This window comes from Mytilus trossulus, chromosome 4, assembly GCF_036588685.1.
Source record: "Mytilus trossulus isolate FHL-02 chromosome 4, PNRI_Mtr1.1.1.hap1, whole genome shotgun sequence".
NCBI lineage: Eukaryota > Metazoa > Mollusca > Bivalvia > Mytilida > Mytilidae > Mytilus > Mytilus trossulus.
Window position 1 is genome coordinate 35,604,728 of NC_086376.1, and position 16,908 is coordinate 35,621,635.

A 16,908-nucleotide genomic window follows, 5' to 3' on the forward strand; every position below is an offset into this window, starting at 1 on the left:
TCAAAGTTGTGGATCTTTAACTAAGAACATAAATATGTATACACGATCATGTGTTTTTAAGAATTAATCATTACACAAAACTGAATTAAGTTACCATTAAGTTTTTTGTTATCTAATTTTGTTTCTTTTTTACAAGGATTAAGTGTCATCATAATTGTATAAAGGCAATAAAAATCTGATACTGTTTTAACACAAGTGAAGCAAAGATTTAAATTTCATACAAATGGAATCATTTTCCATGATACACATTTAGGTAATAATTGTTCCTTCCCATAGCTACAGTGACATAATCTGATTAAAATAACCAGAAAAAAAAACATTATTTCTACACGGAGACAATACCAACATAACTAAACTGTATGCTTAATTAGATTTCCTCAATATGAAATAGGGATATATTAGTATACATACATGTAAATGACTGGTAACTGGAGCTATGTTTGTTAAACAAACAAGTTTTTCTCAAGGTTGATTTGCTCTACAGACAATGTTAGCACTCAATCAATGAAATACAATGGACGACCTTGTCCCAAAATATAAAATATTTATAAAGAACAAGAATTTGGTTATAAACAATTTGACGGGAAATAACACAGATAAAAGGAAACAGCAACCCAGCAATAAAATCAAAGTAGATGAGAATTGGTAATTCAGCTTTTGTCTACTCCTTGTTTTTGTGTTATCTAGTTTAACATTAAAATCACACCTACATCCAATTTACACAATTTATTAAAATTATCTAAAATGGAAAAAAAATCAGAAAGGTTAACAACAATTTAAACTTTAATATAAAAGACACAACTAAAAATATTGCTCTTCCCCTGCACAATATCTTCCATTAGTACATGTATATTTTATCTAAATCAAGCAAGAGAACTCAAGTAATAATTTCGCATGTTTTCTTCTATTATTAGTAACATTGACCTTGGCTGTTCCCACAATTACAATGAGCATCTTCCCATTCTGTAGATTTTGCACCTATTTATTAAATTCCAATCTCAAGTATTACCATCAGGAAGCCATTCTTCTTTTTTTAGTAAAAGTGACCTTAACATTTGACCCAGAAGTGCTTCCTCAATCATCTGAATACTTGTATAACAGAGGCATTATCAAAGATCTGCCTTCAACACCAAATTGGTATGGACAAACACCAATGAGATATAACTAAAGGACAACGTAACTGATGAGGTTGCTAACATTGAACATGGTGATTTGTCTATGATAAGCATTAATAGGCACTACATGTACTAACTCTGGACCCACAAAAGTAGAATACTGTGAGTGCAGCGGCCGCAACATTAGAACTATAATATTAAAATTTCTAATGATTTCATGAGGAATTTATGTTTACATTACTGGGAAAAAAGCGTTGTTACCAAAATTTGATCAATTTTGTTATTCGTATTGGAACAGTTTTCAATTCAGAATAACCAACTTGAAAACTTATAATTCCAATGCTTTTGTTAAGGACAACATACACACTGGAATTTTAAACTTAAAGACAGATGCAGTGATGCACAGACAATAAATAAATATGATGCCCTTCAAGCATTTTTTTTCTCGTAATTTTTACTTATTGTTTTAATAATGGTGAGCAAATCATTAGGTAAATGCAGATGTTATTTTTTGTTTACTTTTTATTATATCTTTACTTTAATGCCCCCAGGACAGAAGGTACAATTGCAATTGACAATGATAACACTTATGTACATATGATACTTGTATATGTATACCACCACTTGAAATATATACAAGAATGTCACCTGGTTCTGATTTATATCCAGTACACTAAGTCAGTATACTTGGTACTTTACTGAATGTTACCCACAATTGAAACCTTGATGTCAGTCCACTGAGTATGTTTATATACATATTCTTTTCTTTTTACAGGCCATGTACAAACTATTATATGTAATACTTATCATAATAATATAAATCAAAGAAAAGTCCCACTCCAAAGGAGGTACGTATGTATTATGTACATAGTTGTATTCTCTCTATTCAATTACAGTATATGAACATGAATGTAAATAAATTTTGAAGGACAAAAAACATCATACTGTTAATATATTTTTTTTCTTTCTTTAAAATTATAGCTCTTCATGTATAACATTAACAATTATGGTCCATAATCTCCATAGAAAGGTGAATATCCAAAAATGTCAACTCTAAAAGTTTACTTCCCTTAGGGCACAGCAAAAAAGAAATTACTTTAATAAGGGTTGACAATTTTGGTTATAAACCCCTTTCTTAGTGACATACCACAATTGTAATTTTATACCAGAAATAACTAAAGAAAGACCTTTATTTCAAACCATTGAAGATACCTGTTGAAGAAGTACATCCAGTAACAAACCTACATCAGAAACTTGCAACTTCTAGTATGTACAGCTTTCTGTTAATAATTGCAATTGACGGTACTGAAAAAGGTCATTTGCAAGGGTTGGTCATCCTCTCCACTAATCTGCACAAATTTTGGGATAAAAGATAAATTGTGGACAATTCAAGAAGCTTAAAGGGCATTGTTGGGAAATAGGCCTATTTACTGCTGTTTTATAAAGTTATTCATCTTTCTTTGGATTTAAATGAAAATCATGTGATAACATACTACCCAAAAGAACTGTCATTATAAATGTAAGGTATTATAATCAACATTAACAAAGCAAATATAAAATAAAAAGATGTGGTATGATTGCCAATGAGACAACTCTCCACAAGACCAAAATGACACAGAAATTAACAACTATAGGTATATACAGCCTTCAACAATGAGCAAAGCCCTTACCACATGGTCAACTTTAAAAGGCCCAGAAATGACAATGTAAAACAATTCAAAAGAGAAAACTAACAGCCTTATTTTATAAAAAAAATAATTAAACAAACAACCACTGAATTACAGGCTCCTGACTTGGGACAGGCACATACCTAAATAATGTGGCGGGGTTAAACATGTTAGCAGGATCCCAACCCTCCCCTAACCTGGGACAGTGGTTTTAACAGTACAACATAAGAATGAACTATAAAAATCATTTCAAAAAGGCTTAACTCATCAGATGGACAAAAAAACAAGTGGACGTAGCCGGGTACTTGTACATCCCAGCCTTGTTAAAAAAAACATAAAAAAGAGAATTTCTGTTAAAAAAAACCACATTATACAGAGCAGAGCATTAAATTTCTTGTACTGTTTGTACACAAAAAGTACCATTGAATTCTTATAAAATTTATGAAAACATTTTTAATTAATATGATACCAGCATGACGTTTTATATACATTTGAGAGTACATGCACATGATATTTTCAATTTCAAAGAACTATTTAAATTCACGATTTATATTTTCTATGAATCTTCTTAATTAGTTCTATGTTAAACATGGATAAATTAACGCGAAGCATTTCCTTCCTTTAGCATACCTGGAAATTGGAATCATTCATGTGATAAATTTTACATTTACTCTGGAACATATGAGTATAAACCTTGTTTTTTATTTATCATTTCTCTACATGAACTATACTTTTTTAGGGAAAAAACTCGGTTAAACAGCAAACAAACAAAATAGAAAAGACCAAGATAAACATCATGATAAAGGTAAATTGTTATTATTGTGAATCAATGAATGATCATGTTACCATTAAGGTTTTTTGTGTGAGGATTCCCCCGAAACCGAATCATTGCCATACCACTCCCGTTTAACACAGTTCATTTTGGAAAAACAAATTGTGCATTTATTTTAATCAACAGACTCCTAATGTCCCGTAATGTGAACCCGGATATTTACAGTAATTATATATCTAAAAATTCCCGAAAAATGAATATTTATCCATGGATATTATGTCTGTTATTTTGAGAGAGCATGTGCAAGCAAGCTTATTATGTTCGCTTGATACAAACAACTTTTTGATTGGTCTCCAGGTTGTATTCACAAATATGTATAAGTGGGAGTCTATTAAAACATTGCGGTTCCCAAGGTCATCGTGACTAGCAAGAATTATATAAATAGCAAGGACAAATACTAGTGCAGTGTTTAAATAAGATCATTGAACTTATGAATGATTTCTGAAAGTCCGATATATAAAGAATTTTATCAGTCAAGGCTATACCTGTATATTGATCATAGAACATAATAGCATTTTATCATATCAATCTATTGTCATTTGGTTACTCCTTTGTTTACAGGATTTCGATTGGCTCATATTGAGTTCAGTTATTAATACTTAAAACGACATGAACATGGAGTCAAAATCAATTTGAAATCCACCTTTTTCATTGGTCATATTTTGACAGAATACTATTTTTTGTTCTTCGACATTTCATTCACTACAGCAACAGTATAAAATGAAAAAAAGATGTGGTATGATCACCAGTGAGAAAACAATCCACAAGAAACCAAAGGGTGAAGATGTGGTATGATTACCAATGAGACAACAATCCACCAGAAACCAAAGGGTGAAGATGTGGAATGATTACCAATGAGACAACAATCCACCAGAAACTTAAGGGTGGAGATATAAACAATGATAGGTCACCATACATCCATTAATAGTGAGCAAAACCTATACTGTAAAGTAACAGCTTAAAAAAGATCACAGCATGACAAAATGTGAAACCATTCATTGGAGAAAAACCAACAGCCTGAGTTATGTAACAGCTTTGTTAATTTAATTCAATTCATTTATTTTTCTCTTTTATATTACGCAAAGCATGATAATGTTACAAGACAGTACTGTAAATTCACAAATTATTTCGAGTCGTTATTAAAATAATTAATGCGACTGGGTCAGTAAGGCAATAACAAGAACCTCACATTTAAGTATCTGATACACGTATATATATATCTGTATGCAGCTTTTGCTGAAATCGCAATAATTTGTCTCTCATTTTTGTCCATTCTTTATAATCTCAATAATAGATGTATGCATCTGAATTTTCTTCAGTCTAATAACCAAATATGTACACATTTTAATCCCACTGCAAATGTTTGCACCTGTCCTAAGTCAGGAATCTGATGTACAGTAGTTGTTGTTTGTTTATGCAATATATATGTGTTTCTCGTTTCTGGTTTTTTTATATAGATTAGACCGTTGGTTTTACACTAGTAATTTTGGGGCCCTTTATAGCTTGTTGTTTGGTGTGCGCCAAAGCTCTGTGTTGAAGGCCGTACATTGACCTATAATGGTTTACTTTTTTTTAAATTGTTATTTGGATGGAGCGTTGCATTTGTCTCATTGGCACTCACACCACATCTTCCTATATCTACATATATTATTTAGGCAATTTTATTTCATGCAAATCACTCTATCTTTATACTATTTCTCATATTATAATCTCTGGGTTTTTTTATTAATAATTATTGTTCGGTAATTCATTTAAACACTAAATATCAAAAGATTTTCAAAAACATACTTGCTGGTGAAAAGACAGATTGTACTAGTATTTGAAAGTCCTTGAAGCCAGGTCACCTAGACATGTTTTGTCTGGAAACATACCTTACAATCCAAAGAAAAATCAATTTTTATCTCTTGTCAACAATATTCTATATTTGGAATTTCTATGGTTGTTTTTTCAATTCAATGTACTCAGTCACTAGTGAAAAAATGTCAGTTAAACTGTGTAAACTGTGTAAACAATTAGGTACTGGTACTTCCAATTACATGACTTAACTTTATAAAAAAAAAAAAAAAATCTAGTACCATACAAAAATCCATGTAATTGTGGGTGGTACGTCTAAATATATCATGTATATTGTTATATTGAAAACAAAATCTATTTCGTTTTGTTACACATCTATCCCTATTTTTTTCTAAGTAAAATTAAATTTCAACTAAAAAATTTCAGAAGTACCCTATCATTTTTCAAAATTATAAAAAATATTTACAAGGCTTTCTTCAAAAACATCAAATATAAAGATAATAGTTCTACAGGTATATAAAAAAAAAAGCACAAATTCCTGAAACAGCATTTTGTATTGTAGGATTAAACAGAAGCACTGAATTCTACAATATCCCCATACATGTACATGTATTTATAGATGACAAAATTCAAAATATGTACATGTAAATAATAAAATTCCAAGTATTAAAGAGGGTTCAATTATAATAGACTAAATAGTAGCCCTGCCCCTGGTGCTATCATCATGATAAAATCCTAGAAGAGCACATGTTTAATCTGCCAGGGCCTACCTAATCAAGAAGATATATGAGAATACCTTAATGAGGGTTTAACAATCACCAAAATGTAATTCAGTTAAATTGAGAATGGAAATTGGGAATGTGTCAACGAGACAACAACCCGACCATAGAAAAAACAACAGCAGAAGGTCACCAACAGGTCTTCAATGTAGCAAGAAATTCCCACACCCTGAGGTGTCCTTCAGCTGGGCCCTAAAAATTGTGTAAAATTATAATGTTTTTTGTTAGAATTAGAGGGTTTTTATAATAAATATATGGTGTATTTTTTTCAAATTTTTCAAAATTTTTGAAGATTTTATTTTTATTTTAAATTAGAAAATTGTATAACTATAATGTCTCTGTCAGCATGTCACTAATTATTTCATGAAAAATTTAATGTTTGTTTGATCTTAATAACAAAATTAAATTTGCACCATTCATATGATTTTCCATTGGCAGTTTTGTAGTATAAAATTTAAATATCTCAATTAAATAAATTTTAAATTTGTAATACTTGTCATAATAAATTGAGCTCTTTATATGTACTATTAATACTGCATTCAACTTTTTGAACTCAGTCCTGATGCAGTTACTAGAAAGTCTTGTAGGCATATCCAGAAAGGACATCCAAACCCAACCAGGCTTCGGGCTACTCATGACTCAACTTGATCATATTCAACTCGAAATTAAGTTTGATCATTTGAACTCTATTTTTTTTAACTGTTCCTGCATCATTATTGCCAATCTGTTAGTATATATATAAAACTGTTAAATTCACTGCTCGCTTAATAGTTATGCCTGTAGTCGTTGAAGTCTTGCAACAGCCTTGAACAGGTTGATCCCCTGTTCCTAGGTTTGTGCATTTTTGATAGTCCCCTTTAACTTTATGTGCACTGGCCTTTGATGACAAATTCGCTGAATATAGTACTGGTTTCAAAAAGATTTCTTTAAATTAGCCAATCAGAGTGAAAAATTGCTTCTTTATACATTATTTCTCATTTGATTTGCACCAAATGAGAACAATTATTTTTAGAAGAGATGATAAAAAATAACTTATAAATTTAACAACCTAAAGCAGACAAAATGATGACATCATCTTATCTGGACCCATGGGAATATTTTTAATATCTTTTTAATGAAACAAGACAAAAATTTCAAAATTCAAATTGAGTTTTGCATAAAAATTAACTACCATTCTAAATTTGGTAATTGCTTATGCCAATCCTTGCACATTAATTCTGCAAACAAAAAGGAATATTCAATAAAGCCATATTTTTTTTTCAAGTAAAGTTTAATCTGATTTGAAGCATCGGATAAATTACAAATTCTCTTTTAGGATAAATACACAGATCATAGGTTTAAGGACCACCTCACTCTGAGTGTGACATACCACTGTTTTGAGTAGATACTAAAAACTTATAAATATATCTAAATCAAACTGAGACATGTACATGTGTCGCTGGTTTGTAATTAATATTTTTAAATACAAATGCTGAAATTGAAATGGCAACACTTTAACATGAACCAGAACTGAACATGTTATCCTTAAACAGACCAATATTGTTAAGGTGGAACATAATACTACAGGGAGATAACTCTGTAAAATCAGCTGAACATTTAAACACAACCTTTTAATTAGGAAATACTAAGCTTCTTGATGATCAAAATTAGTGTTTTCCAAATTGCTATGTATCCAATGATATTTTTCAGACAAAGTGTATGCCAGGTTCAAGTTTTTTGAAATTTTTATATTTTTGTCAAATACAAATATATTTTCTGAGGGGGAGGACAGGGGGTACCCTTCTCCCTTCTCCCAACCCTCTTCTCCTTTCTCCTACCCCTCTTCTCCTTATTTTTTTTGTTTTAATTTACCGGAAAAAAGAGAGATATTTTTTTTTTTTTCCAACTTTTCCTCTTCTCCCAGCCTTCCTCTCCTTTCTCCTACCCCCTTTCCCCTTTCTCCTTTCTCCCACCCCTTTTCTCCTTTATCCTACCCCCTTTCTCCCTGTCTCTTTTACCCCTGTCCTCCCCCTCTTTTCTGTTAAAATTTTATAAACATTAAAAGAGCCAAATTAATTTAAGTCAAGGTGTTAGAAACCAGCCTAAGTAGGGTCTTCCTGATCATTTTTGCATTAAAAAAAATCTCTTTTGGAAAATGTTCAAATTTTCAAGATAATCCTTGCATTGCTGATTCATTATATATCAACCTCATCATAAGACATCATATGATGTTTGACCATTTACATTTATACATGTAATTCAGCTGAAATTTTAAAAAGTAATAAGAAAACAATTTTAAGTAAGCTATTAATTAAATTCACATGAAAGGTGAAACACACACTTGTAACCAGAATAGAAAAAAAGTTTTAAAAAAAATCAGAGAAAAAATAACAGAAAATGATACTCTTAAATACTTTTAATATAAAAAAAATAAATACTCTTAAATACTTTTAATATAAAAAAAATAAATAAGACTGATATTAAAAGATTGTTATAGAGTTACTTGTATGTGAATTAGCTTTGCACATTCTTTCAATGGTTGTGTTTTCACAATAAAAAAAAATCGCCCATTTCTTTTATATCTTCTTGTGGTGATAATATAGATCTATAAATTATTTTAAGGTTTTGAATAAAATTAAAACAAATATATTTTTGCTAGAAAATAAATATCAATGTATTGTTTTGATCAACATTTTGCATTAAATTTTGACAAAAATCTGAACATATTTTTAAATGTACCAGTATTCATGGTAATGTAGAGTAGCAGATCTACACCATGTGAGACCCTCAAGGGGAGTCAAGGTCGGTAAACACCCCAAATGAAGAACTGGTTACCATACAATTTGTAGTAGGCTTCTCACATCTTTTGCAGCATATGACCTAAGATATTGATGTACTCATTGAAGAAATAATAATGGTAAATCAATAGAATAATAAATAAACATTATAATAGCATCTGCAGCAGAAATGAAAACAATAAACAATAAGTGTAGAGCCTTTTCCCCAAGTTCGGGGCAATGATACATATCTTAAAGAAGGAAGTGTTATTTGAATACCACATGTATACATGTACATCATACATGTAGGAATAAATAGATTAAGAAGCTTCAAACAACGCACATTAACAGAGCTTTTCTTATCGCTCACTATGCATTTGCTGTCAAAAGCATTGAAACATTGTGGTATAATTTTAGAGAGATCCATACAATTACACACAAGTTATACATAGTCTTGAAACTAGAAAAATGCGTTTTTGGCCACTTTTTGGTTCTTTATTCCCAAACTTTGGACCCATATCCCGCATCTCATCTTCTATTTCAGCATAAATTAATCTGCTAATCTAATCTTCAAGTCTATCGATCATTAAAATGTCAGTGCTTTAGTTTCCAATTTTTAATTTACAAAATGTATAAAGACATATATACATGTATACATGTAAGTCTAAATTCAAATCAACTTATACACCTCTTTCATTTAAAGGGAGACTACAGTACTTATATATATATGTACATTGTACTGTACATGTAGGTACATTTTTGTACATGTACATGTATGCTTGTACAGGTACACGTTTAAAATGCATGCTCTAAGCCAAATTCAATTTTAAATAATCTTTATATGTCTTGCATGTTGGTATTTCAGTTTTGTGCAGTATTTTTTTTTTCTTCTGTCACAAAAAGAACAGCTATATGCATACGTTTTTGTTTGACGCAGTCACATGCAAAATATTTCTATAATTTGTATTTAATATTCAGTCTGCATTGGGCCAGTTCAGAGATAAAAAATAATTACAATAAGCAATACTTGTATATTATCAGAAGCTTGTACATGTACAAAACATGTTTAGTTCCCTATTGATGAAAAAAAAAAAATCACCTTATTCATTGTATCTTATTTTTATCTTATAAGAGAAATCTTTTGTCAGTATGTGGAGTAATGGTTTAGTTTATACATTTGTACATTGTCGTATAACATAGGCATTCCACCTACAAATGTAAATAGATATAGGAAGATGTGGTGTGAGTGCCAATGAGACAACTCTCCATCCAAATAACAATTTAAAAATTAAACCATTACAGGTTAAAGTACGGCCTTCAACACGGAGCCTTGGCTCACACCGAACAACAAGCTATAAAGGGCCCCAAAATTACTAGTGTAAAACCATTTAAACGGGAAAACCAATTCACAAATATAAAATTTTGATAGCAAAATAACGTTTATAAATGGGGTTGTGTCCTTTGCCCCCACTCGCATATTATATAAAGTTATAAAGGTACAATACTGAAGAACATTAATCAAAATGCTTGTAAGCACCGAAGGATAAAAGTTGTTTTAATTTCTTCAAGGAACATTGCATTGTATTAAAAGCATTGGTTGTAGTAGATTCATCTACAATTATGGACAAAGGAAAATAACTGCAATTTAAAAAATTATTTTAAAAATTACATCATTGATATTTTTAGAACAGATATTAGACTCATATTTTTCCCTTTGTAAATTAAAGGAGCATAACTCTAGAACATTTGAAGTGAAACCACCAAAATTCAAACTTGATATGTATTTTGAGGTAAAACTAATAAGCATTGTATATTAGTTTAATAACATTTGGTTAATTAAGGCAAACTAAAGTTAGCGAACAAAAACAAAAAAAACCAGCATTTTTTTCATTTGTAAAGGGGCCTAACTCTAGAACAGTAAATGTGACACCACCAAAATTCAAACTTGATCTGTGTTTTATGGTTATAAGCCTTTTGTATAAGTTTATAATCATTTGATTGAAGCAAACTAAAGTTAGAGAACAGAAACCAACTTAAGGATGTACATGTACATGTATGTATGGACGTACAAATGCATACAAATGTATGTTCGTACGTACAGACGGACGAGGGTATAACTATATGCCCCATTCACTATGGCATTAAACTTAAAATGACTATTCAAACTGTCTCATTTTCTTCCAATTATAATAAGCAAGTTAAAGAGATTTTGAATATCGCTATCAGAAAGACGTTCACTTTTTTTCAATTTTTGTATATATTTGATATTGAATGTAATTTTGTTCAGCCAACTATCAAAACAACCATGCTGAATATTGAAATTTTTGTCTGAGTTATGCCACTTTGTCTGATAAACATCACTTTAAACAACTATAGTATCACATAAATGTGCACACACACACTGTACATGTACATGTATGTATATACATGCTACCAGTAAATAGAATTGAAAAAAAAGTGAAAAAGCACAATTTAAATCCTTTTCATTTCAACACATAAACATGTATAAATTCTTCCACTGTTAGTAAATGGTACTGTAAGTGCATAATTCATCATTTAAAATGAAAAATGCTTCTTTTTTAAAGGTAACATAGGAACACTCTCTGAAAAATTTTACATCAAACACACACATATCAGTAAAATAGTAAGTGTTTTCTTCTCTATAGTTGGATTGTTGTCTCTTTCACATATTCCCCATCCCCTTTCTCAAATTAAGATACATTTTCTACCTATTTATATTTAAATTATAAATTATATTATAAAGTAACTAAGTTTTGCAAGATTTAGATTCACCAAATGTTGTTTTTCTTCCCTTCAATTCTCCCTGAAATGGATTTTTTTAGCTCCAGCTTATGAAATATTTAGAATAAGATCATATCCCCATCTATTGTCATTATCAACACAGAGAATAAGAAAGACATTTGTAAGGACCTGCCCTAAGTCATGAGCCTGTTGTTCAGTAATTTTTGTTTGCTGGTGTGGACAGTGGTCCATAAATGTTTCTTGTGTCTTTGGTTTTTTTATAGAGATAAGACGAAAGGTTTTCCTGCAGATTATATTGTTTTACACTAGTTATTTTGGGAATCTGGGTCCGTCCGCCCTGATTTCAGTTCGCCCTAGTAACTGTTTGCCTTAATTCCGTTTCGCCCTGAGACCGTTCGCCCTGATATCTGTTTTCGCCCTGGGTATATTCGCCCTGTTTTTTATTTTTTATTACTGTGTTGTGTTGTGTGTATTTAATTGAATATGTTGAAGTCAGTCTACAATTTCGCCGAATATTTACGATGTATTGTGTTGTCTACAGCTAGCTGCTACTAGGTTATAAGTTCTTGTAAATTTCAGGACTACAAGATATTTTGACTTCAAGGTATTGGGAACTAAGTTAGTATCTGTATGTAAATACGTTACTAGGAAATTAGTTTTTGTGAATTTCAGCACTACATGTACATTGTATTTTTAAATGTAAAACAACTGAAGACTAAACTATTTGTATTTAATGGCATATTTTGAAGTCTGTTTCAATTCACAGAATATTTATTTATGATGTATTACCTGTTGCTGCTTCTGGGAAATAAGTGTCTGGAAATATCAGCACTACATTGTATTTTTAAATGTAAAACAACTGATCATGAAGACTTAACTATTTGTATGTAAAGGCATATGTTGAAGTCTGTTTAAATTCACCGAATATTTATTTATGATGCATTACGTGTTGCTGTTATGTATAACAACTGAATACTAAGTTATTATGTTGTCTTTCTGCTACCAGGATAAGGTTCTGTGGATTCAGTCTAATTTCAGACTACAAAGTATTTGACATATATATCATTAATGAGAATAGGGCGAACGAACTCAGGGCGAACGGGACACCAGGGCGAACAAACTCAGTGCGAAAGAACCTAGGGCGAACATGTAATCAGGGCGAACGATCCCGATATCCTTTTCCTTATTTTGGGGCCTTATTACATGTAAAGTGATAGCTTTCTGTTTGTGTGAGCCAAGGCTTTGTGTTAATGGCCGTACAATTGTACTGTATGCTGGCCTATAATTCACTGTAATTGTTAACATTTTATACATATTGACTTGGATGAAGAGTTGTGTCATTGGCACTCATACCACATCCTCTTATATATTTATATCACATGTACATTTGTATAATACAGGTTTAAATATTTTGCTTTGCCCACCCTTCCACAGTGGGAGTGGGCACCGGGTGGCAAAATTTCTAGCTTGTCCACTCTGCTCACCCATAGGATTTCTTTTGTGGAATCAAAAGACTTGCAAGTATTAAAATCAATTGGAAAAGAGCAGATAAACATGCAAAAAACGAGATTATATAAATACTGTAGTCTACACCAAAAACTTTTTCACCTTCTAGTCCGAAGACCAATATTCCAACATTTTTTTCTGATTAGTCCAAACAAAGTTTTGCAATAACTTACTAGTCCATATAATATTTCTCTAGTCTGCATCATCGGACTAGTGGCTAACTGTGCAGATTTAATTAATTTATAGCGATTAAAACTCATTAAAGAGTCAAAGAAAAAACATTAATTAAAGTACAAAAATAAATCTATAAAGACAAGTAAACATGATCATGCAGACATATAATACAATTCAACATGATTGTGTTGATTCTTATGAATAAATGAATTAAGTGATAAATTAAGTGTTTAAGTAAACTTACTAGTTCCTTCCCGTTCAGTTGCTGGTGGAGAGTTGAAACCTTCACTCAAACGCTTGCCTGTCACAAATGACATCAATACACAACAAACGAAAATAATAATACATGATGAAGCCATTGAAAATCTCATCTTAGTCTATCAAATGTTAAAAATAAACGTTTATACAATATCACAGAATTTGGTAATGCAAATATTTAGTAAGTACACACTGTTGTTTTTGTTGATCGTCATTTTATCAATGAATCTGGATGAATGATTTCACACATGGTGATGACGGCAGCAACCTGGGCCGTGAGAAATAGAAATGTAAATGTGCATGTTGCGATGAAGATAAAGACATGAATCCAATACAATATTGATGATTTGGTTTTACATTTTGATGAAATTCTCGTTTTGAATGTTTCATAATTTGTTCAGTACAACTATCCATGAAATAGGCCTTGAACTTCTGTATTGTTTGTTGAAAAACCATGCAAAACAAGCCCGGAAATGTCCATCATTTTCACAGTCCACAGTAAAACCGAGCATCCGAATTAATCTCACATGTATTCCAGTATCACCTTGACCGATTTTTACATCACAAAAAAAGAATTCCAATGTGTATTTGATAAATTAATACTTATTTTTTACCTCCATTTCAATGTACATAGCGGAAAACAAGACGTAAACAACCTCGTTAGATGATTGGTCAATTAGTCATTCAGAGCTACAACCATGATCAATGCTGTAGTTTCGTATCCAAAACGATCAAGGTCACCACCTAAAGTCTATTTTGTAGTATTGTAGACAACCGCTTGTGGTCATTTTGTCTTATTTCCAAAATATTGCCAATGACGTCAAAGATATATTGTGGAATTTAACACTGGTTTCCTTCAGTTTTTTACACATAATTTACTAAAATATATAATTTCATAATGTTTAAGCATTTGAAAACCAAGCAATTAAAGTAGATAAAGACTATAAATTGCAGAAAAAATGTGTTTGGTATTTGTTCAAGTCAATAGGGGCAATGTAATGAACAGAAAAAAATAAAGGCAGTCATGGTTTTGTCAATTGTGGTGCTTCTATGATATATTTATAAAAATGCAGACATGTTATTTTAGTGAAATGTTTTATTCCGAAAAAAGGTAAATTACAACATATAATATCCAAAATAATCAAACATTGATTGGGAATTTTACACAAACAAATGTGACAGTCAGCAATTATTTATCAAATGCACACTTTTTAACATTTTTAAGTTAATTTTAGACCCCTCTTTGTGATCGTATTTTAAACTTTCAAAATCTATCATCATAACACTTTTAATATTTCAGCTGCTGGGTCCATATTCAAAATGTAAATTACGAGCAATTTTAGTCGGAAGTTTTTTTTTCTCTCTACAAAATGCAATCCTACTGACAAGTTTGTATCTGACTGAACACTTTTCAATTTCATTGCTCTGCAAACTTTACCTGTAAAAGCATCTGCCGGGCTGTTTCTGGGAGCATTTCCTTCTTAAAAAAATGTCTGCTACATGTATTTTTCTAGGGAATAGTATTTCTATATGTTCCTGATTTGTCTAACCCCTCGACTGTGGCATGATTGCTATATTTTCTTTATGATGTATTTGCATAAATTGTCATTTTTAATGTGTTTATATCTTGGAATACGCATTGTATCATATGTGCTTTGTCCAATAAAATATTTGAATTTGAATATTATATATGCATTGATATTGACAAAAACATATATGAAATTGAAGTTGAATGATTGTAGATTGGCAGAGTGGGACGATCTTCATTACCGTAATTTCCTTATGAAGTTGTCATTCAATTCTCTTTTTTGCGTTGTCTTGACACAATAATTCAAATATCTTAATTTATGAAGGTCTGCAATTTTTATATTATTTTTATTTCAACGGTAACTTGCATAACTAAAATGATTAAAAAGATATATAACTGATTTTGTATAGCGATTTTTTTTTACACACATTTTTATTTTACTAAATATTTTTTTTCAGAAATAAATAAATAAAATGATTTCAAAGAATTTAAGAAGGTGAAAGAATTTTATGATTTTTATCAAAATGAGGAATTATGCTTCATCTAAAAAACTCATTGTTGCGTATCTAAAACACTCATTGTGGCTGTATCTATAGTACAAATATCACATAGTGTTGAAACAAACGATTTAATTATGAAATAAACATTAAAGTTTATTGCATTTTGATGAGATAACACAAGGTTAACTAACAAGTGAAATTCAACCATTGATAATTGTGACCAAAATTATATGTTGATTCAAAGTTTGTATATTGTTACCTGAAAAGGTGAAACTCAGTATAAGGTAGCAAAAGGTATACCCATTTCGTTTATTGTAGTTTTCTGCAAAAAATCAGCCTCATATACAGAATGGTGAAGGAGTAGACTGAAATATGAGAGGAGGGCTAACTTATAATAGTGAAAATAAAAATAAAAAATAAAAGAATTTTCTGTCCACTTTCTTTTTTTCGGTATTTTTTTCTTGAAAACATACTGAGCTAAGTAGTTTTTAACTAACATCGACCAAACAAACAAATAGAGTTTGTTAACTTCCGATTTGAAAAAAAAACAACATAAGTTGTTGATAAATTTTATCCCACACAAAAAATTAACTAGGATATATGATATTTTTTTCATAATTTGAGTTTTATGTCACACTTACATTTATGCGATTGAGCTGATTTATATACAGCTAGATGCAATTTTGTGACTGAAACAATCCAGGCCTGAGATAACTAAGGGACATTACGCAACGTCAGATATTGCTACCATTTAGTGTAACAGAAAAATAACGTTAAATTAGAAACGCGCACTATCAAGTTTTTCCTGCTTTCCTTGTTGGGTAAATGCAAAGTATAGCACACAAGTAGAATTGGCGAGATATTCCATTCTAATATGATTTTATAATTTACATAGGATATTACATTTAACTTCTAGTAATAATGTGTTTTTTCGGGGGAATATTGCTGCATAAAAATATGAAAAAAACGAATACTATGATGATTTTATTCACGCAGTGGAACAAGAGACAATTAAATGGCTTATAGTTATGGCACTGCAGTTTTCTTAACTTTTTGATCGTCTTATAGATGTGTATTTTTGTAATATGTGCATCATTTCGTTTTGTTGAAAGTAGGACATTTACATTAAGTGGAGGAAGGAACACATGAATGCAGTTCATGCCATCCCATATTACGCTTGTGGCGACGTCAAATAATGTTAACGGACAACCTTGCAAGACATTTTCATTAGTCCTT

At 30.7% G+C, this 16,908-nt stretch overlaps 1 protein-coding gene across 8 annotated transcripts in view; it reads right to left on the bottom strand.

Moving 5' to 3' along the window:
• LOC134715200 (insulin-like peptide receptor) overlaps nt 1-14,329 on the bottom strand; it is a 61,674-nt gene extending 47,345 nt beyond the window's left edge. For 7 of the 8 annotated variants that reach the window (XM_063577230.1, XM_063577229.1, XM_063577224.1 and 4 more), the window contains exon 1: nt 13,631-14,328. In XM_063577230.1, the coding sequence (XP_063433300.1) occupies nt 13,631-13,757 (127 nt within the window). In that variant the 5' untranslated portion in view covers nt 13,758-14,328. Of the gene's footprint in view, nt 1-13,630 lie in introns of all 8 variants that reach the window. The other variant, XM_063577221.1, reaches the window with a different exon arrangement.
• Nucleotides 14,330-16,908: the final 2,579 nt, after the last annotated feature.